Raw genomic sequence first — 23,346 nt, forward strand, 5'->3', positions numbered from 1 at the left:
GTACTCCGACTGGAGATAATTTCTGTCCTCTTTGGTCAAGGGGTATCTATTTTACTAAAGATTTTAAAAGTAAGATACTGCCTATGAATGTTTGCATTTCCGCTGACCTAGGGCCTCATCACGAGTTGGGCGGTAGCCCTTAAATGTGGCGGAAACGGGGTTACTGCTGCATTTACCGCTATGCCCAATCTCGAGTCTGGCATGTTTTACCCCCAGCTCATAGCTGGGGGTAAACGCGCTGGGAAAATGCCAATTTTCGGCACAATTTCCTGCTGGTGGTAATACTGTGCAGTAATTGCGCCGAAGATTCCCCATTGGGTCCAATGGGGAATGGGGCTAAAGTTTAATGCCCAACCCGTGATCCGGCGGTAATACCGCCTGATGGGTGGGCGCTAACGCAAATATAGTTGGGCGATATCCAGGTCGGGATACAGGCCAACTCGTGATGAGGCCCCTAATATGCTAAATGTTGGCTGCGTCAAAGAAAGGCATGCCTCCATCATCTAAAATGTATAGTTCCTTTGAGGGGTGAGTGCCTGTATGCACAATGGACCCCTCATCTTTTGGGGGGGAGAGTCTGAGTCCTGTGAATCCTCTGGGGAGGAATTAGAGATTGAAAAAGACACCAGGCTCTTATTCAAGTAATAATACTACTGTGCATCATTAGAGTTCAATGTGTTGACGGTAGTACACAAGCTCGAGCTCCCTCTGGCTAACGAGTGCCTGCAAGCACACTGGAGGTGGCTGGTGTTTGATTATTGCCGCGAGGGTATTGAAGCATAGACACACAAGGAAGTGTTATAAAATGGAAGCCTACACGTTAAAAAAGGTAATTTGCTTTTGGGAAATTTATTGGAAAGATGTTTTATTTTTTTATTTGTAGGTGCAGGCACAGTTTAAACATATACACAATTAGAGCGCCCCTCCTCTTCATTACTTTACTTAACTGCTGTAGGGAGAGCCAGTGTGCTGTTTAGTATACAGCAGCCATGTCTTTCCTTAAGCAATCCCAACATCTGCCAACAGGACCCCAGCAGATGGAGTTCATGATAGAAATATCGGATAAATGCATATATTTCTGACAGAACAGGGCTAGTGGGGGTTTCTTTGTTGTATGCAGAATGTACCTGTGCATTTCTAGATTATAATCGACTCACAATGATGCCGAATTGCACTTGAAATAGTTAATATGAAAGCTACTCCCTGTTGCCATGATGCTTAATGAAACCAGAACACAAAAAGAAAACGCGTTTCTCACAGGCAAACTAAAATGCAAGCCTTCACGCGGCGCTTGTGAGTTTTCTACCATTACGCCGACCAGAAAATCTAACCCTATAAGTGCATATTCGCAGCAACATGTTTTACGTTTGTTGTTTCTGTGGAATTAAAATGGTGCTTTTTTTCCTTTTTGTTTTAGAAACCTCCCTGTGCTCCTGCTGCTCACCACTTTGATTCTAACATCACAGACTGAACTTTTTTTTTTTAATTTTGCAAGTGTATCTGTTCGTTTAAGGTATGTTTCGTTGAGGCACTCTGACACAGCAGTTCCGGTTGCAGCATGCTGTTCTCATGTTGTTTTTATTTGCCTGCAATGCAGTTTGGGAAGTTATTCTAAATTGCGTGTATCGGAGTATGAGCTCGGCATCTTTTTCTGTCACTCTTGTTTCTCCAGTCCCAGAGATTTAGTTGGATGTAGCAACCTCTTCCCATTTTCTGAAGCATATGTTTATTGCCCCCAGTGGACAGTTGTGAAAGACCATAACTTTGTTCGAACGTTACAGCCAGGCAGAAGGAAAACAGTGTGCTTTTGGCACATCTTCGAGGCGCTATGCTGAAATAGCAGAGGTTTTACTAACATTTCAAGGCACGGAACTTAACTTGCTGTAAGGTTTAATGAATGTTCCTTTTGCTACGTCACATTTGTCAAGGTTTAGATGGTTGTTTTGTTTTGGTAGGCTCTACTTCTAGTTCACAAATGTCACGTCTGTGCAGGGTTTGAAATTGCCAGGAGCTGGAAGCTATGTAGCTCCAGCTTCAAGGTTTAGTACAGCCTTGTTAGCTCCACACCTACAGCTACCTCAAGGCTACGTTTGACTCTTGACGCCAACTGATGCCATATGAACATACTTAGGCGATGTTAACTGCTGTTGGAATAATAATGGTGTACTAGAATACATTGTATAACACATTTAAAGTCTAAGGGCCTCTTGAGTTGGGCCTTAGCCCTTAAATGCGGCGGTCATGCTTTGACTGCCGCATTTAAGGGTATACCCAATCATGAGTCAGGCGGTAAGTGGGAATTTTACCTCTAGCATTTGGCTGGAGGTAAAAATGTTTCCTTGTCGCCCGTTTTCAGCTGTTTTCAGCACTGTTACTGCTGCCGCAATTACACCCAGTGGTAATAGCGCCCCCCCAACCCCATTGCGTCCAATGGAGAATGGGAACTTACTGCTGTACCGCTAATCGTGATTAGCAGTAACGTTATTTGCGCTGGCGGTATTACCGTCGAGATACCGCCCAACTCGTGACGAGGCACTACTTTATATATAATGGGCACAAGTTACAGTGTGCAACTCACATGAACGTCAGATCTTCAAATCACTGTGTACTAGCTCCATGAAACCCAGTAGTAGCCCCTGTCCACTGGATGAAGTCTTATAGCCAGGAGCTGCTTGTAATCCCTGCTTTGAAATAATTTTGGTAAATATGCTAAACTTTGCTGTAGGGAGTATAATGCAGTTCCAAAGAACAGTGTGTGCTATGTCCTAGTGTGCGGATACTTTCACCATAAGCGCCATACCACTGGCTGTTTTGTTGTCATAATGCTCATCTGATGATGATCATAAATTATCAATCACCTACACCCAATTGATAATTCTCAGTTTTATATAACCACTTTCTTTTCAGTAATTTGTGATTTTCCCTTAATTAAAGGAGTGACATTTTTCTAATTTACAAATATGACGAAGAAATGTGTTGTCGGTGGTTGCAGCAACACCAATCTGGATAAAGTCAGTTTACATCACTGGCCTAAAGATTACCCTCTGCGGCACAAATGGGACAACTTTGTGGCCTCAACGAGAAAAGACTGGGTTGCAGGAAGCAAGAACAGTGTCATCTGCTGCCAACATTTTGAAGCGCCAGTGGACTTTGCTAATTATTATCAATGGGCTTGTGGATTCAAGCGTAAACTCAATCTAGTACCAGATGCATATCCCAAGAAGACGAGCAAGCACCCTGTAGCGACCCGTGTAGAAGGCGGCCAGACAGCCGACATGGCGACAACGCTGGAATTTCAAAGGGTATGGGCTTATCTATTGTATGATGTTGGTGTGTAATTTAGTGATTAATACGAGCAAGCATGCAGTCTGATTTCGAATAGGTGTACATTGATGATGTGGTATGCATGTCAGTATGTACCACGACTGGTGGTCATTTGTGGCTATGAGTGGTTGCAGTCTGTTGTGGCGGGTGGAAAGAAGGATTTGGGCACACTGTGGACATGTTTACTTTCTTTTTAATAAAATGATAAAGAAAAGACCTATCTCTCCCTATTCCTATGGGGATTTCTCAACCTAACTAAAGTTGGGTGTCTGTTGTCAGGAAGTCCAGAGTAAAATGTCCTCAGTCCAAACCCAACTCTATCTGACCCTACCACTAATATGACAAAGTCAGCCAAAATAATGTCTCTTCTTCTGGTTGTTTCCCTTGATGCCTTCTCTCCTGTGGCTTTCTCGCAGGGTTTTTATCTTGTTTCTGGTGTATTGTCCATATAGAAAATGTCTCTGCTTGAAAATATATTTCTTAGGATGATCTTCTTTGTCACTTTTATTTATGAGCTCATGTAGCTCCTCCAAAACGCTCATTGGTCTTGTACTCTCCTTAATGTTAGGCTTATGACGATTCCCCTTCAAATGCTGTCTCACACTCTTCCCTTTAGTTTTATTTCTCACTTTCTTGAGGTTCAACCCTTCTGAGGGTTTGTGTGACTTTTCCCAACTCCCTTTCACCCCAGTATCTTTGGTTGTCCAGGGGAACTTCACACGGCTCTGCACTCACTCGGATAATCAACTTTGCTTTTTGGCTTCTCTGGCTGAACTGGTCATGGTGTTCGACGAGCACCTAGCCCACCATGGTATGGCCAAGGTCATGGCACCACGTTCAACTGTTCTTCTCTCCCCGTCTCTGCAACAGACTTCCTGTTGTCAGCTTTGCCGGTCCTATGGCGTGTCAAGCTGGTGTACTTTGCCTTCTGATTTGTCACTGGCTCAGCGGCTTCGTTCTGGTCCGCCTCTCCAAGACGTGATTATGTCTGGGGCTTTCCCTGCACACTGTACTCTCTCTTACTCAGTGATCCACTCGTCTCACTTTTGTACAACACTGTTATTAAACAGATATCCTCTTTTCCTTTCGATGGCTCATTTGGTTCAGCATTGCCTGCCGCCAAATAGGAGTTCACAGTATTCTTCATTGAAGGCAGTCCCATATAGGCAGATACGGTTGTTGGTTTACAGAGTTACTTATGGGAATGAGAGTCCTTGTCCCCTAAGGGGGAGTCTCTCCCAGTGATGTCCCACTTGCCCAGACCCCGGGGGGTGGGGGGGTCTTGTGGGGCAGGCGCACCTCCTTGGCCTCAAAGTGGGTGGCTCCCTCCTGGGGACTGGGAAGAAGGGATTAACACCCTTGATTCATGTCACTGTTTATTTGCTCGATGTGTGGTTATAACTAAAGAAGTACAGATTACTTGCTACTATATCTTGCCTTGTTGAATCAATGGAAATAATTATTTGTAAAAATACTTTTTTCACAGGAGGTAGCAGAAGAGGACGTTCAAATGAAGAATGAAGATGAAAGTCATTATGACTCGGAGGATGGCAAAATGCTTGAAACTAGTGCTGATGATCAAGGTATATTCTTGGAAAATACTGCATTAGCAGTGGTGGAATGGCTTGCAACAAATGCATTTCATTGTGAACTTCACAGTAGCACAGTTTTGATTGTTTCAAGAAAGTGTGCGCAATCGCATTAAAGGTATGGACCATACTTGTATTCCTCTGGCTCTTTCATGCTGCCCCAGTGGTTGTGAATAGGAGACATCAGTGAGTTTCGTAAAGTTTGGTGCTGTGAGAATATGGCCGATGGCTGGAGTATGAATGCTTGAGTGTGTGGATGTGTTCGAGCACAGCACTTGCTTATGATTGTGCATTAAACTGAGTTTGAAAATGTGGAGGGAATTAAATGAGCACGAGTGAGCCATCAGTGATGATCTCGTTTAGTTTGCACTATGCCAAGGACCTTGTTTCCTGCATTTTGTTATTGCTGTAATGGCCCCCAACCGAGATACAGACACATGTTCTTGGGAGGGTGAACGCATGTCCTGTGACTGCAAGGATCTATTTGGCTTTTTATGAAACCCTTAGTGTATTATTTTTACTGAGAGCTGCACTAGTATGTAGGGGTGGTGGGTGCCTAGCAATAGGATACTGCCAGCCTTTCGTAATATTCCCTTTCTCCTGGGGTCTTCCTACTGATGGGAGAAACAGACTTGCCAATAAGCACCCAGGGCTTCTTTAAGGTGTCCCCTACACGTGTCTTTCTAGAACAGAGTTGTCAAACTCGGTGGGACAGTGTGCCTGTTTGGATTCAAATGCTCCTCTTGCAGGCCCATTGTCTGGCTTTGAACATTCATGCAAATAATTATCAACGGTGGCGGCGGATGGATTTTTAGAGTGGTGCGACATAAAAAGTATGCCCTAGGTTAGCGCAAGCCAGCAAAGTGAGCAAGTCTGAAATCGCTCAGGATGGTTATTGGGGTTCTCGCAGTCTTGATATATATATTTTAATTGTAGTTCAAAATGGTTCATTTTACAGCACACATTTCAGGGAACATTGAATACAAATTCATAGGTTTTGCAATCAGTACTGTAGAGGGCCACATTTAACACAAGCCAATGAGAATCTAGGAGTCAATAGTACATCATGTGCTTCAAAAGAATCAATTAAAAAGGTAAAACAAAAAATCTCCCCCAAAGAAGATGGGTCAACCGTGAAACACTTGTGCCAGTCTTATGAAAATTTAAAATTGAATGCAAAGCTATATTACGCACAAGGATAAATGCAAAGGACCAGCTAAAATTCAAGAAACTTCTCAAAACCTGGCTCTTCACTTCAGAACCAGACGGAAACAAAATAAAATTAAAATAAAAAGGGACTGACCTCACCCAAGCCAAAACCCTTCACTAGGAAAAGCCAAAGGCCCAAGGGACAGGGACGTAGCTGGAAGCGAAGGAGCATTAATCCCTAACTAGCACTCGACAGGATAGGAAGCGCTTAGAATTCACAGGGAGGAAATCACGCTCTTGGAGCTCATGGAGGCAATGCCAGGCTGACTCCACTAACGACCAAAGAGCAACCCACAACCAAAGCAATCTTAACCCTGGGTGGGGGAGGCCCTCTCCTCACTCAGGCCCACAAATCACTAGGCAGCCACAGAGATGGGTCACTGGCTCGTGCAGAACCAGGCGAATGAACTGCAGAGGAACGCTCCAGTAGGCAACAAGGCCAAAAGAGACCCAACACAGATGTCCGAAGCAATGAGGTAACCCCACCAACCCATCTGTTAAAACCTCGACTCCTCTGCACACACCTCTCAAACCATAAACTAACACATACCACTCTCGTGCACAGCAAACCGCAAACACTTCACCAAAACAACAAAACAAACTACACATAGCCTCGCACAACAGCACATGGGAGCCCACAGATCCATGAACGGCACCCATGCTCAGCAGACAGTGCTTATAGAACTGAAGCTGCCAACAGGACATCACACATCTTGCTCTACCTTTATCCCGCTACGCCCTACTAACCGATCCCACCCTCTTACCTTTCAGATGCCGGGGGACCACGTTGCTGGTGATAGTGCACGCTTTAAATATCCTTTAACATTAACAAGCAAAATACAATTGTATGAATGAAAGATCAAGTGAAAGGATCTGTTTCTTAAAACCAACAAAATTATGACCATTTACAACACCGATGTTTGCTTAATTTGAATCTTTCTTTGACACTGCAATTTCCTTCAGACATTTGACCATGGAGTAGAAGCACAGCAGACAGATGCTGCGAGCGTGCCTGTGGCAAGCCAAAGGGAAGTCTGTCAATGCCCGTCCACCATCAGGCCAGGTACAGGGTGGGACATATTGCTCTTTCCCCAGAAAGTAAGCCACCCCCTAATTTTGATTTCTCGTTTGATCTTTGCACTCTTTGAAATACCTCGGCACCCATTGGTTCTAATACCTTAGTGTTTCCAAATCCTGCACAATTGAGTTTTTTGCCTTTTGCATGGGATAGAGCCTATGGCCACAGCCATCATGGATTATCTAAGTTAGTAGGTTCCTGCCGGTGGTGTCAGCACTCTTGTTTTATTGAATTTGTCTGTTTCCTCGACACAGTCTGCCTTTTGATGATCATGATGATTTGTATTTATATTGCGTGTATCCAATGGAACCAAGCAGAGACCAGCATCTCGGCGCAGATTTTTTGTTGTTGTTGCGTTTCCCCAGACTCCTTCAAGCAGTAAAAGGCTGAAGTTTCTAAGAGCAAATATGTTTTTTTTTTTTTTAAAGTTCAAGCAAGAAATCTTACCAAAAATCAGCGGATCCACAAATGAGGCATTTTGATTTAAAAACATTGATTACCTCGTTAGACAAAGTGAGATGGTGGGATAGTCAGCAGACTTTTCCCAGTTCAACTGAGAGAGTGTGTCAGATAGTAGAAAATGATTTTGGAAGTCAGATAACTAGGCGCTCCTCCATAGAGTGACGGGTAACCAGTGTAACTTCTTACGGTAACAGGAAACCGATGCAGATTTGGAAAGACTATATATAAATCTAACTGCAGCATTCTGGGCAACTGGAGTCAGTGCAGCTGATTCGCTGGTGCCCCTAACAGAAGAGTGCTTCAGTAATCCGATCTAGAGTTTGTCATTGTCCCGACAACCAAAGAACGGTCGGATTCAAAGATAAATGGAAGGTTGAGTTTTAATAGCCTAAATTGATGGTAAACAGATCTGACCGTCTCTGTGACATGAGCTTTACAGCTCAAAGATACTTGCCATATACGGCCTACATTTTTTACCTTGTCAGAAATGAAGGTTGGGGTGTTAAAAATGGTTGGATATAGTGTTGTGGCAGGAAAATCAATCAAATTATTTTTTGGACCGAGGACAATAACCTCGGTTTTTGCAGGGTTTTGTTTACAACCATCCAGCTGCCTATAGCATTGGTACAGTCCGTCATACACTTGATGTCTTCAAATGGGGATTTCAGTCTGAATTAGATTTGTGTGTCGTCTGCATAGGAGTGAAAGTTCAACCCAAACCTTCCAAAGCTGCCCATTAACTGCCTGATGTAAATATTGAACATTATTGGGGAAAGGGGAGACCCTGAGGCCCCCCGCAGAGGACAAGAAGATTGTCAGAGAGAAATGTTGAGAGTTTTGTTTCTTTTAATCCATCTAAGTGAACTTGAAGAGGCAGCTCTCAATTTGATAAAATAATTTCTCCCCAATGGAAGCCAAGTGTTCACACTTCCCCCAACTACATTAATCACAATGTTGGGATTCAGGCAGAGTAAGATTGCAAAATCTGAAGAAAGTTCCAGTAGATCCAGAAATCGAGCTTGCGCCATTCTAGAGTATTATCAACACCAAGCCCATCTTGGGAGGATAGCTCAGGGACAACATTCTCGCCTTAGAAGCAAGACGACGCGTAGCAACACAGGTTTGATCCCTGGGTCTGCGCTTAGAAACCTCTGGGTATTAAGCGCATTATTAATAACCAATTATAATTATATAATTATCTCCTCCCTTCTAATTTACACCAGTAAACCATGCAATCAGAATTAAGGGTGAAACTGCATAGTTCATCCCCGGGCCTCAAGGATTAAGGAAAGCATCCACAAGCACTGCAATTGGTTCCAGCTTCCAACAGAAGAATTAATGCAGTTGGACATTGAGTCTTTGGGCACAAAGGTCAGTCATGGGAGGGCCTCTCGACTCTTTTCACAAATAATTGCCATTCTAACCTCCAGTCACTCAGATCACTGAGGTATCTGGAGTTTCGGTCCACTACCAAATAATACCTGTAAGGAAATGGCTCTGCTGTCACTGAAGCCCTCCTCAGTAGGCAAACAATGCCAGAACTCCTTTGCTAACTCCACCAGGAGGCAGGGCCTTCTGCCACCAAAGTGGTTGATATACTGGTATATTCACCTCCTACAGTCTTCACAACACCTGCCTCCTTTATTAAGCAGCCAAGGCCATGAACATATTTTTGAGGAATCCACACTCCATCTTCCATCTGTAGTGGGAGAAGCAGGCATTCCCTGAGAGGTCCCTAAACAAAGCAGGAGGAAGTCTAAAGGCAAAGTACTTCCTAACCAGAAGAGACCCCATGCAGGAGAGTGACCTAATATTGCCTGTCTGAAAAAGGACCATGAATGAAGGAGGGCGGTGGGGGGGGGGGGGGAGATGGCGTTAAACACATATTATTGTGAATGTCAAAGAGATCCAAGGTCTGCGAGGGATCTCATGTGACTGCAGAAGAAACCTAAAGTCTTCTGGAGACCTAAAGTTAATCTGGCAAGTCCAAAACTCCAAGGAGTGTTTTGAGAAGCCTAGTGCAAGATCAATAAACCAGAGACTGAGGGAAAGCCTGTGAAAAGGAAACTGAGAAGCCTGACAAATTTAAGGGGGGGGGGGGAGTGGTTTGAAAGCATACTGTGGAAGCAGGAAGACTGACAAGTGGTCTAGACTGTCAATAAACCCTTGTAGAGCCTCCCCCAGAGAACTGATCTAGTTTCTTTGCCTAGATTAGTATTGGGCATTTGAAAGTAGTATTTTTGAACTAATTTGTTGGCTACACTTTGGAAAATGTGTGTTCTAAGGGCGAGGTACCCAGACTGCTAAAAGACCTGTTAAGACAAGGATTTTATACTTTCTGTTGGCTGCACAGTTTGGACATTGTTTTGTAGGGTAGAGTGTCCCAGCATGGAAAACAGGTTAAGAATTGTATGATTTGGACTCTCACCCTTGAAGGTGTTGGACACCTGGAGAAAAGCCCACATTGTATTGCCCAATCCATGACCCTGTTCACTTAAGGAACATCTGTATTGTCTGTAGATATTTCCCTAGTTCCTATACACATTTGGATCAACATCTACCCTGACAGAATACAACATAAAAACTAACAACACTCCTCAGAGAACCTCTGTTGGAAAGACAACACGATCTCCGAAGGAATAATCCTAATAAATTATCTTATTTTCCCAATATTTTAATAATCAAACTATTGAAAACTTCACAATATTAGCCAACAGCGTTTTACAAATTTCAATCATCTTGAAAATAAATTCAAATTTGTTTTAAGATAATTTAACTCATTTACATTTTCAGTGATTTTCCAAAAGTAATTTTGTTTTCACCAGACATGTTTGTATCCTCAAGTTACAAATGAATACAGCATGAAAATGCTCTTATGTTGGTTTAAAACTTTCCTTAAAATTCTGTCAATAACTTTTGTATGAGCCTTGTTGCCGTTGATGAAACGCAATGTGTTATATTCTCTACGTGTTACGAAATTAAAGATTTCTTCATCGAGCTAATTTCCATCAACTTCATATTTATTGTCCGTTGTGAAAATATATAAATACTCTATTAATGCTCCACCAATATAACCTAGTTCCTAAACCACAAATATAATCCTCAAAATTTAAGTTACCAACCAAGATTAATTGTTTATTCTATCTCATGAGTCGTCATATTAATGATGTACCTCTTTCAGCTGTTATTCATTTCATGGCCTTTATTCGATATAGTTCTTTAGGCACAGGTGCAAAATTCAACAGCCCATTAAAAAAAATATGAATACAGCAACCACATGTAAATAGCCTAAAATAAACTATATGTGCCAATTCATAAAAGCTCAAAAAAAGTATATGGTTAAAACATCATGATTATACAAAGAACAGTTCAATTAAAATAGCAAATCCAGCAGGACCATCTACAGTCATCCCGCTGCCTTGAATTACCTGACTTCGTCTCAGCCATGCCCAGTGAATATATTTGGCCACCCAATACACCATTACTAAGTTATTAGCAGTGCTGCAAAATTTCAGAGCAACCAATGTACAACGTATGGCCCAGAGATTAAGTATAGGTTTTTAATAAACTCTTCTCAGTGCTCTCAATTTGGTACAGATCAACAAGAAGTGTAACACAGATTCCGAATTGTGGCCATAAAAGGGTCTCCCGTTGTTTACTTCATGGATATTACTTTAAAAATACTTTGCATTTTATATGTATCTGTGGGTTAAGAGGTAAAAGGTGGGAGGGGAGGGAATTGGGGGGAGGGTGGTAGCGACAGGGAACTGGGGCGTGGGGGTGACCACCCACAAAAAAATAGCAAGAAAGTTAATTGCACCGAAGTAATGTAGTTCGTTAAATAACATGGAACCCCATAAACTGGACATAAACCACTATTTGCTCCATCCCAGGCCTTTATGACGGATGCAACCGTAAGCGTGCCCAATCTAAATTCCAGATACAGGGTTCGAGCAATTGGAGGCAAAATCAGATATAAATAAGCCTCAAACCCGAAGTCGGGTTTACATTCAAGGTTTGCAGCCCCATACACTTCCATTCTTTTTCATGGAGAGTAACAGTGCCACATTTTTTACTAGTGTGGGAATGGCTTTGCCAATGGTGTTTGGGCTGAACCATAAACTGGACAGGTTAAGGGTAACTAGACTGCCATGGCAGATTTTTGCCACCTTCTAATGTCAGGAAATGCATCATGGCCTCTCTGTATTTGGCAAGACCAGGTGTTCCCTGCACCCTAACCCAATACAGGACTGGTCTTAATTTAATCTCATCCCCAATTGGGTGCAGATCAAACTCCATTTGTAAGGAGGCATTGGGCATTCCTTGCAGCAGTGCAAGCAAGATTTCAAAAATGTTTTCTGCGGATTGTAGGACCTGATGGTTTGTATAACACCAAATATCTGCACCATAGAGAGCCAAGGCTTTTGCCTGCATCTTGTATATTTCAAAGGCAGGAGAAATAGTGCACTTGCTGCGTCTCCTAAAGAAAACTGCAAGCACTACCACTGTATTTGTCCAGGTTGATTCTTGACTTTACCATCTGAGGTGACCAAGAACCAATGTCAGAAAAGCGGATGCCCAGATAATCATACGTTTCCACTTGCCCTAGTCTAGTGTCATCCGCTATTATGCACAGTTCATGTCTCTTGTTGTTTCTAGGTCGGAAGCTCAAGCTCTTTGTTTTCCCGGTGTCTAGCATGATACCTAATCCTTTGCATTTAAACAGGCAAAGTCCTAGGGTGCGTTTTAGGCCCATAGTGGTAGTTTAGAGGAGAACTGCATCACCCTCATAAAACAGAGATGGGTAACTGTCACTCCCTGTTTTAGGTGGATCCAAACAATAAACTCTTGATGTTGGGTACTTTTCCGATGCTGGAATCCAGCCCGGAGATGACCAATAATTTCTTTATCTTCAAACCAGTCCTGAAGCTGCCCCGATATGGCTTTGGCAAAGATCTTTCCAGAGCTATCCAGGAGCAGGTTGGACTATAACTCCAAGGGTTGTCCTTATCTCTTTTCTTGAAATGGGGGCCAGCTCAGCTTTACGCCATGCTATGGGAACAACCTTCTCACAGATAGCTTTGTTGAAGAGACATTGCCGCACCGGGACCCAAACAGATGGTTCCTCTTTATAGAGATCTATGGGAATACAGTCTGGGCCCAGAACTGCTCTTCTGAGAGATAATAGTCTCAAAAACGTCATCCAAGTTTAAAATAAAAGCACCTTCCCCTCTTGCATGGTTCCAACATTTAGCGGACAGATTGTAAGGGTACCAGTTGGTTGCATAGTGAAAGAACCATAAAGTTCAGAAAAATGTCAAAGCCATCTATCAGAATTGATGTTACATTGATGGGCATTGCAACCATTACATTCTTAACCCAACACCAACTTCCAAAACTTAATAGCATCTTCGCTGCCTACGACATCTTTTACCCCTGTCCATTTTGATTCGAGAAAGGCTACTTTCTTTTCTTGGGTAATATTTTTATATTGCTTTCTCTCAAATTCGTAGCAAACTTCTATCCACTATAAGAGCAGTTTGCAGAATAGATACCAACCTCGATTTGGCAGTTCTACATTCAGACTCGTACCAGCTCTACCTCTGACTATCCCGCAGAATCGCTGCCATCTCGAGTTGAAACCCGAGATTTATGGCATCGCTTGCTTGTGGTCCTGTGCCCTCTGCTGCCAAATTACATAGGCGTAGCTCCGCTGGGTTGCGAATTAGGAGAGTGCATGATCCCTGTGTCACTACCTGTTGGTGACTGTCGCTGTAGGTGCCTTGCTGACCTGCCCTCCTGTGCCCCGAAGCCTGCTGCACCAGAACTTTCTTTGTATCTCCTTCGGGAGCTGAGAAAAGGCCACTCTCCCGTCACGGACGATTGTCCTGTCCCGCAGCTGCTGAGAGCCGCAGCATCGTGAAACTGCAGGACTCGAACCTACTAGCAACCACGACTAAAAGGCAAAGTTTGGTCCGGACTGTGCTGACGGTCGGTAAGTATTTGCATCACTTACTGGTGGCTCCCTGGCACAACCAATCTCTTTTACACACGAATATCCCTGAAAAGAAACCCGCTTTTGGTTGGGTTAGCCTGCACTCCCTAGCTATTCCCACCTCTTGAAAATTGCTCTGCCACGAAGGGCAGACCCTACTCGAATAGTGGGAACCAATTCTTCACCCCAATCCCCTTCCTGACTCTCTACAGTTCTCTCAAAAAGACCCGCTTTTTGTTCAACTTACGTGATCGTGTGTTTTACACACAACTGTACTATCGAGCACAAGGCTCCCCACTTGTTAGGGCTGGACTGCGAAAGTTAGGGAACGACTCTGAAGAATAGTCTAATGCTCCTAGTGTATTAACTCGCCCTCCTCATTACAGGTTGTGGCTGTGTTTTAATCCTTTGTCGCATTAGAAAACATATTGTGTATATATATTACTAGCTGGGGTACCCAGCGTTGCCCGTGTCCTGATCGAGTGATTTCTCATGTGCCCTGGAGGATGTTGCTATTGTCCTCTTGTCGGCAAGTCTTGATTCAGTTTACTCTGGCATCTCATTTGCCCTGGAGAAAGTTGCTCTTGCCCTCTGGTCAGCTAGTCGTGCTGCTGTTTGTTGTTGTGTTTCAGAAGCTCTTGATATTGATTTTCGCTTTGCATCAGATGGAGCTTTTCCAAGTGATGTTCGCTTTTTGTGCGTCATGTTTCAGTCCCTCAATGGCTTCAGCACGTTTGAGAAACTGTCCAAGAAAGACTGTTTGTTCTCTTTTTGTGAATGAACTTTAGTAAAATGTAACCTTGCCATTTCCCATATTTGGAGTGGCGTGACTTTTTAAATTCCCTTTAAAAATGATTTAATAAACAATTTTGAACTTTATACAGTAGTTATAAATTTCAAAGGAATAACCAACACATCGGACATTTTGCTTCGGACACTTTTCCAAATGTTGCCTCCTTCTAGTACCTACTGTACTGAATGAGGGTGAGCATCAGTAAATGAGTTGTCTACGGAGAGAATTGTTTGCATCCAAACATAGACTACAATCTTGCCCCAGACAAATGAGGAATCCATGCAAAATTTGGTAGCAGTGAGTTCAACAGTGTCGATTTGTATAGCCAGACAAACCTACACACACATTTATACATTCAGCTTTATATATAAAGATTTAGTATAGGAATTGTGTGGTAATTGTTTTAACATAACTGAAGTTTACTTGTGTCAATTGATCCGGCCGACAATAGATGTATAGCTATTTTTGATATACACTTGTGTAAGAGTAAGCTGTGGTTCGTTACTGTGGGTGCTCATTGTGGGTTCCCGATCACTCACCCCTCCTGAGACTTAGTCTTGACCGCCTGCCAATCTACCTAGATTGGTCTGGCTTGTCCAGAAGGTTTCACTGTTCCATCAAACTAGGGTGGCCTCCTAAATCTCTGCCCACCATGTCAGAGTTGAGAAATCCATCTTAACAAGTTGGTGTACAGCTGTGGGATAAGATCGTAGGTACCCAGTGTTGCACACTGGTGAAGTGCTTGTGTTATACTTTAACAGGAGACAGTGTCCTTAGGTTAAAGTTAACTGTAAGCCACCTGCCTTTACTTGCAGTATGGAAGCAATTACAGACATTGCTTTGAGTGCCTCAAAATCTGAGACACTAAGGAAGATTTGTTCTGAAAGGGGCCTGTCGGCGATTGGTACCATATGATCCAAAGGATCACAAATTGGCAGGAAGTTAGGATTGAGGCTTTGCCCGCCTATGATAGCGCGGAAGGTACTGGGACAATCCCATGTACCAGTAATGTAGTAACTAGTGCCATTACTGAACAGGGCAATAATGATGATGATGATGTGCCCTATGCTTTACTGACTGGCTCTGAAGGCTGAGGCCAGGCTGGAATTCAAGAAGCAAGCGCTGCTGTTTAAGCAGAAGGAGCTTGAATTTCGCAGGGCTAAGCCAGAACTGTAGAAGGCAGAGAAACAGAAGGACAGGAATCACCAGTTGGAGCTTGCTAGACTGAAAAGCACCAATGGCTCCTTCAGAGGGTCTGGTAATGGGACTGGCCCCCTCCTCTCATCCAAGATTTCCCAAAGATTTGTTTAGTGTGTTTGATGACAATTACATTATGGACTGGTTAACTGCATTTGAGTATGCATGTGATGTACAAGAAGAAGTGGATGCTGATAAGATTGCATGGATGCAGGGATGGGGGGGGAGTGGGTGCTGTTGCGCAGTTGTTAAGATGGCCACTGCCTGAGAGAGCTTGCTTTCAGTCACGTTTAATATCCTTCGATATCCTGCTCCTGCCAGCCTGCAGACTGCTACAAACACCAGCAAAGTACCTGTGAGACTACAGTGCACTTCCCGATTTAACTTGAGTGCCCTCGTCCTGCCTGCAGCCACATGAGAGCCCCAGAAGCCCATGGTGGGAGCGTCGCTGCGGGGCATAACCCCTCGCACCCCTGGAGAGCAGTGACTGTTTTCGACCCTCAGCTCCCAGTATGCGGGACTCCAGCATCTGCGCGATCTGCGCCTGAGGACACTGAGACCACAGACAATCTGCCTCGGCCGCCTGGGGAGCGACACCTGTGGCTGTCTGACTCAGTGAGTTGCCCTCCTGCCGCTCCCCCTTCCCCCAGTGTATACACTGTGGCCCAGGGGCAGAACGCACCAAAACCTGGAGCGCAGCGACACCGGTCGGCTCCTTCCCATACGTTCACCCAGAACTGGCCTGCTTCTTCTCCACATTGCTCAGGGTACACCGCCTGTGGTCCCCTTAACGGGGCCCTACCCAATTGAGCGTGCCACGCTAATCAATCAATGCTGCTGAACACAGGGGGCAATAACGTTAACATCCCAATTTGACCTGCTGGGGTAGCTTTATGCCCCGCATGCACTGACGCACATAATCCTCCATACTGCTGGACGTTGGATCTGGGCCTCGCCATTCTTCCTGATCCGGACCGTCCCTGGGCCCATTGGACACTCCTGGCAAACTCTAGGCAGCCCTCCTGCTAGTGCGGAGGGCATTGGACACTTGCTCTGGTGACCGCATCTCTGGGGCACATACTGCTGTCACCGCCCCCCGGCGATGCAGCTCACCAGCGGCTCGCCCCTGGGCGGGGCCCGCTTTGGTATGGTCAGGCTACGTCTCATTCAAACGTTATGCGGCACGCAATAAGGCCCAAAGTGAGTGCTGGGCCTGCTCCCAGGTAGACACACACGGCGACGTCGCCCAACGGCACTCGCACACTGACACCCCCAACTGCCTGGTATGAAGCACAGAACCCCTGGATAATGTGAGGGTGGTCACATTATCCATCTGAGCAAGTGGTGCAAAGACTGCCCGGACCTAGACCCCCACTCGACACTTGCTTGGCAGCTTTTGAAACATGGGAAATAGGAAAGAAGCGAAGAGGGACAGTTTACACATCAGGACCAGACTTCGGCAGCTCCCCCTTCGACCTCGGACCCTGCAGCTGTCGATATGGCCACGCTGAATCAGACACTGTAGAGCCTAAAGAACGGCACCGGCCCCCTCGTGTTGAAAATTGTCACGCTGACCTGCAGGGTTGAATCCGCCGCCATACAAATAGACAAACTGTGTGGCTGAATGGACAAGACGGAGCAGCGGATCGGGGACACAGGGCATAGGGTCACACACATACAGAGAGAGATTGTGTCTCTACAGCAGTCGGTAAGGCGGGTGGAGGTGAAAATCTAGGATTTGGAACCCAGATCACAGAGAAATAATATCCGTATTGCGAGGGTCCTAGAGTCCACACACATTGACAATATGTAACATTTTGTTGAAAACTTCTTGGTAGAGTTACTCGACCACCCCCGCTGTCTTCCATGTTTTTGGTCGAGAGGGCACATCATTCTTTGTCAGTTAAACCACCTCGTGGTGCCCCTGATCGGCCTATCATTGCCCGAATCCTAAATTACAGAGACAGGGATGTAATCCTTCGAGCCACGAGAGACATGGATACTCTACCATCCGACTCTTCCCAGATTTCAGTCAGCAAGTCCAGGAACAACGGAAAACTTTCCAAGCTGTCAAAACTAAATTGAGAACGAATAACATTCGTTACGCAATGCTATTTCCAGCTAAACTTCACGTGGTTCATGACGGCAAAACCATGTTTTTCACTACCACCGCTACAGTGTACAGATTTGTCTCTAAACTACCCAATACTACGGAGGCCCAGGGCACCCCAGACTGAAAGCTGGCTTAAGTCCTTCATCCACGAGGCGGGATGCTCACCTCTGGGGCCCCCTGCCTCTACCTATACTTTAGGCAGACGCATTGTTGGAGCACACATATAAGAGTCGCTGAAGTGTTCAGGTTCTACAGCTGTGTGCTGCACCTCATTGACACAACCACTACATTTGGTTTGGTTAGTTTTTGCTTAGTTGGGATGGGGGATCGAGCCGGTATGTTTACATTTCTGGCGTGGATGGGGGGAGGGATGGGTAGTTTATTGTTGGTTAAAGTACACTGGTAATTTCTGTTTGCAGCAATGCCTCATTATCTGTGGTTGGGGAAGATATGCATATGGTGAATCGAACTTGTAAAAAACTGGCAGTTATGGTAGTGTTTCCTGAATCAGAACGCAATGCCCTGTAATGCGTTCAGTATGATGTCCTGGAACATTAGTGGGGTTACCAAAAACAAACCGCAAATGTTTTTTAACCATGCTAAATTACATGGGATCAATGTGTTATGTCTGCTGGAGACACTTCTCCCGGCAGAGGGCCCTCTCCCCGTGGCCAGGAGTTGGGGTATACATCGGTCTGGGGCCTCATACTCCTCACAATCCAGAGGTGTCGCCATATACTTAAAATTCAGCTTGCACAAGCATATGGCCGATGTGGAGGATAGATATCTAATTGTTGCAGGGGAATGTCTCGGAATGAAGGTTTTGGTGGTTAACATATATGCCCCTAACACGGATTCGCCAGAATTGTGCCGCTTTGATTCACAAATTTTCGGCACACAAGTATATGGGCAGGGGATTTTAACATGGCAATGACACTACACATGGATCGGCCCACCACTACACAAACCACGACCTCTAGAGGGCTGTGGCATTGTGAGACATAGCTGAATCCATGGGACTTCTGGACATATGGAGGCACAATCATCCAGCCCAAAGAGAATTCTCATTCTATTCAGGAGTACATGGCACGGCCTGCAGGATCGATTACATAATGCTCTCTCTCCCCTTTGCCCTCACCACGTGATGTTCAAAAATTCTGCCCAGGGCGCTCTCTGACCATTCCCCTGCCCTGGCCGTTGTGCCGGTACCAACATCAATGCGCCGCCCCACTCGTTGGTGCTTCCATCCCTGCGCTCTTGAAGATGCAGTATTCCAAGATGGACTGCGCAACAATATTGAAGAATATTTTTGTATTAATATCTGCTCTGTCCCAGACTATCAAACGATTTGGGAGCCATTCAAGGTATTCATTTGGGGATGCTGTATCTCAATGGAGGGCGGGGTCCTTAAGTCCCTGAGGGTGACTCTTCGCCTCCTGGGGGAAGAGATGAAGGAGCTTGAGAACAAGAAGGTTGCAGACACCGACTCAAGGGTGGCTGGTATACTTGGGGACAGGTGCCGCAAATTCTCTGAGATGGCACAAATGAAAGATACATTCTTGGTGGATCCAGCTCTGGCGATCAGTTATGCAGAGGGAGGCAGACCTAGTCGCACCCTCACTTGGGCGATAAGTACAGAGAAGGGTCAGGGAGGTATACTTGAAGTTGCGGACCCCAACAGTGTTTTACTCTGCAACACTTTCAAAATTAATAGGGTGTTCCAGGACTATTACAGCCGTCTGTACTCGTCCCAGTTGTCAGCCTCTTCGGAGGACATTAGGTTATATTTAGATGGCGTCGCCCTGAGATGGCTAGACCCTGCTCAAGCAGATCTTCTGTATGCTCCATTCACTACGGAGGAAATATGCAAGGTTATACAAGCCCCTGGGCAAGATGGCATTTCTGCCGATTTTTATAAAGAATATGCACAATGTCAGCGAGGAGGTCCCTGTGGTAGTCACGGCCTTGTACGCAGAAAAGGCCTTTGACTCTGTCGAATGGCCGTTTTTGTTCAAGGTCCTGCGCAGATCGGGACTGGGCCTGCAGTATATAAGTTGGATTTGTTATATACTTCCCCCGCAAGCTGTTGTCCTTACAAATCAACAGACATCGAAGACTCTTTTCGCCACCAGGGGGACGCAGCAGGGCTGCCCATTTTCCCCTGTTCCTCTTCGCCTTGGCTGTGGAGCCTCTTGCCTGTGCTATTAGGGAATTGTATTTACACAGGAGGGTGCACATACATTCACATGTTTCCATCATTTCCATTTATGCGGAGGAGATGTTATTGTACATTAAACATCCCAGACAGAATCTACATGCATTAGGGGTTTCTCTGGCCTGCGTATTAATTGGAATAAATATGAGATTTTACCACTCACCCTTCAGTCCTCCCAACTGATTTCGGCTTGTTTTGCGCTGGTGCCCCAAGGGCATGAGGTACTTGGGGATCGTTGTCTCTACGTCCCCCTCTACCCCCCCGACTCCTCAACGAAAACTATGAGGCAACCCTTTCACAACTGGAGCGCAAGGTGGAGATGTGGATTTGCTTGCCTCTATCCCAGGCGGCGGCCCGCCTGGCCCTGGCCAAAATGTTGGTTGTACCTAAAATGCTATATATATTCAATAATGTCCCACCTGGCATGGTTCTGGAGGCGTTTGTGGTCATTGTTGACCAGATTGGTTTGGGCGGGTAAACGTGGACAGATAGCGCTTGACACTCTAACACTTCCTCATGAATCTGGGGGGTTACATTACCCAGACATGTATGCTTGCTACCTAGCCACCCAGCTCCAATATCTGGTCCATCTCCTTTGCTTTTTAGGTGTTTCTCACCACTGTGCAGTCACACAAATTGGTAAACTTTGTACATGGGTGACCACCATGAGAACAGTAATGACGCACCAAGGCGTTTGACATCAGTTGGCCTGAGGAGCCAAAACTAGCTCCTGTTAGAGGTTGGTATCAAGTTAACCAGGCTCGTCTAGGCAACAAGCAGGAGCACCCCTGACCCGATTTCCAACCATGACCCATGAGTGATGCTTTTTTAGGTCAAGTTAAGGTTAAGCTAAATCACTCTTAATGACTAACATTCAGAATTTAATATCTTAAGGATCTCTTTTAGCTAGCTCTGTGCTTTTAATAGCCGTTCAGTGTTCATTTTAAGCTGTCTTCTGAAAGGTCTGCCTTAATTGCATCTTTAAACCAGTTCCTGCTGTAGTAAAAATGTCTTAATCACCTGTGCCATCTGCTACTTGATTTAAGCAATATGTTCTACTTGCATCTGTCGATTGCATGAATTCCTGCCCACCCTACTTTGAGAATCCTGAGAATGCAGCTGTCGAGAACCAAAAGGCCAAAGGCAGTTTTTGAGTGACACCGAAGGTTCCCCTTCCACGAGGGTTATCTCCAGGTTCTGTGTAGTGTGCATGTGCAGTGTGACATTTGTGCACGAATGATGCCACAGCAAAGGAGGTCCTGGGTCTGCAGACAATTAATGCGTTTGGTTCATACATCGATTTGCCATGCACACTTCAAGCTTGCACTTTTCTTGTTTACATGTTCTACTACAAACTACATAGGGCAGTTATCCCGGAACCAAGGACGGCTTTCCACTTCTTCTCCACCTCTGGACTCTATAGTCAAGTGTATTCTGGGATTTGTAGTTTAAATCGTTGGATCTAGAACTGCTTTCAGATGTCTAAAAGGGGAGCTGAAGGCAGCGTGTTGAACGTTTGGGGCCAGTATATATGTTTGGCCTTATGAAATACCCCTGGAGGCGAGATGCAGAGTAGTGAACTCTCAATCCTGGCTTTTTGCGTTTGCTGTATTCGAAATCGGTATTGACTTCTGACAATAGAATTAAATTGCATTTTGTTAAGGGGATAATCTTCCAGTATTGCATGAGGTTTCCAGGCATTTGTCCCTTAATAAAGGTGGGTGGAGGCGCTGTAGTTCTTATTTCCTGGTTCAGAGGCTCGGGTGGTATTTTGTGAATGGATGCAATGAAAGCAACCAAGCAGGTTCCCATAGAACACCTTCTGGGAAAGAGAAAAGGTTAAGATTGCAGCATGTGAGAACAGGCTTCTCGGAGCAGAGCATTTAGCCCTCTCCGACTGCATCCATGGAGCTGTGGCCGTGGCTCTTTCATTTCAGCCCCCGTGCTCCTCCAGAGAACAACAAAATAAACTTAAGGTGCGTGCATTCTGTTTTTGTTGCCACGTGCTGTTTAGGCCAAGTCAGAGTACGTCATGGAATCGGAGTCCATGGTTCTGTGTTGAGCAGCATCTGTGCTGTATGCTGCGCTGTGTGTCTACAGGGGGCGATGACCTGGGTGATCATGGGTAGCGGTATCCCACTCCAGCTACTCCACTCCCGCAATTCTCCTGCAGGCTTCTCGGGACTCATCTGCTAAAACATCCTCAAATGTACTGGACTGCACATATCTCCAGGCACATCATGGGCTGGATAGGTTTGCTGTACCCTCGTCTGGTGGAGTCTGGTGAGGGTGCATATTTGGGTAAAGTGGATGGAGTAAAGCAGGGATGCAAGCACTTGGGCCTAGGGCAGCAGAAATCCTAAATAAGCCACTGCTAATGACTTCTTGGGCACATTGAGGTGAGGAGGCAACTCATTTTAACGTGGTTCACGGTTGGGCTGAGAGCGCTAGAGGGTGCGCGTACCATTGATGCTCAAGGTACCACCTCACTGCAGGTGCTTTCTTTATGCCAATTAATAGGGTGGTGTAACCTGGGTAAGACTGTATTACGCTATATTCCAGACTTCACTTGGGAAGTAGTGCTAAATGGCGGGGAGGACTTACCTTAACTATAGCCACCCTCAGTGCTGTCTCTGCACATTAACTGGAGGTATGGTCTGGGGTGAGGTGGGTCGCCCTGATGGATGACCATCTGAGATGGTTACCACACTGTTTCTCATATGTGAGTGGCATTTCATTGTTGTTCAAGATTAATAGGGATTCCGACATGGAGTAAAATACCAACTGAGCCGTGTGAGTTATTCTCAGGACCCCAGGAATGTAGCACGTCTCCTGTTATTCATACTATTGCTGGTAAACGCAATCTTCCTTCCACAGGTGTACTGGGCAGAGGGGATTATGAGGTGTTCTCCTTGTTGGCCTAGTGGTAATAGTTCTGCCAGCAGGCCAGGCACAGAATATACTTGGCTACACAATTCTAACTGTTTTCCAGCAGATTGGAATTTTAGGTTCCCATCAAATGTCAGATATTGTTGCAAATTCAGAAGATTGTTCTCTAAGGCCATGCTTCACTTTATTTTGAAAATTCAATTAAATCAAGGCTTTGGCTTGTGACATTAATAAAACAGTACAAAAACGAAAATGAACACTGATGCAATCGCAACCTTTCCCCCCCATCCCCCTCCGTTCCCCCTCTCCTCCTCCCCCTCCCCCTTCCCCACCATGGATCCTGGAATAACAATTACGGCAAAGGTCCAACACAATATATTATGATACACTTGCAAGCAAGGGGTAGTTCTTATACTGATGCTCGAGACGTAGGGCCCAGTACTCCGGAGTTGAGACGACCGTCCCATTAAGCCCCCCTGATC

At 45.2% G+C, this 23,346-nt stretch overlaps 1 protein-coding gene across 4 annotated transcripts in view; it reads left to right on the top strand.

Moving 5' to 3' along the window:
• Nucleotides 1-23,346, top strand: part of LOC138510515 (zinc finger protein 182-like) — a 181,435-nt gene that overhangs the window by 74,867 nt on the left and 83,222 nt on the right. For all 4 annotated transcript variants that reach the window (XM_069626218.1, XM_069626219.1, XM_069626220.1 and 1 more), the window contains exons 2-4: nt 1,418-1,513; nt 2,935-3,302; nt 4,811-4,907. In XM_069626218.1, the coding sequence (XP_069482319.1) occupies nt 2,961-3,302; nt 4,811-4,907 (439 nt within the window). In that variant the 5' untranslated portion in view covers nt 1,418-1,513; nt 2,935-2,960. The remainder of the gene's footprint in view (nt 1-1,417; nt 1,514-2,934; nt 3,303-4,810; nt 4,908-23,346) is intronic.

The sequence above is a fragment of the Ambystoma mexicanum genome, chromosome 6p (genome assembly GCF_040938575.1).
Source record: "Ambystoma mexicanum isolate Mex_15411 chromosome 6p, UKY_AmexF1_1, whole genome shotgun sequence".
In the NCBI taxonomy this organism is placed as follows: domain Eukaryota; kingdom Metazoa; phylum Chordata; class Amphibia; order Caudata; family Ambystomatidae; genus Ambystoma; species Ambystoma mexicanum.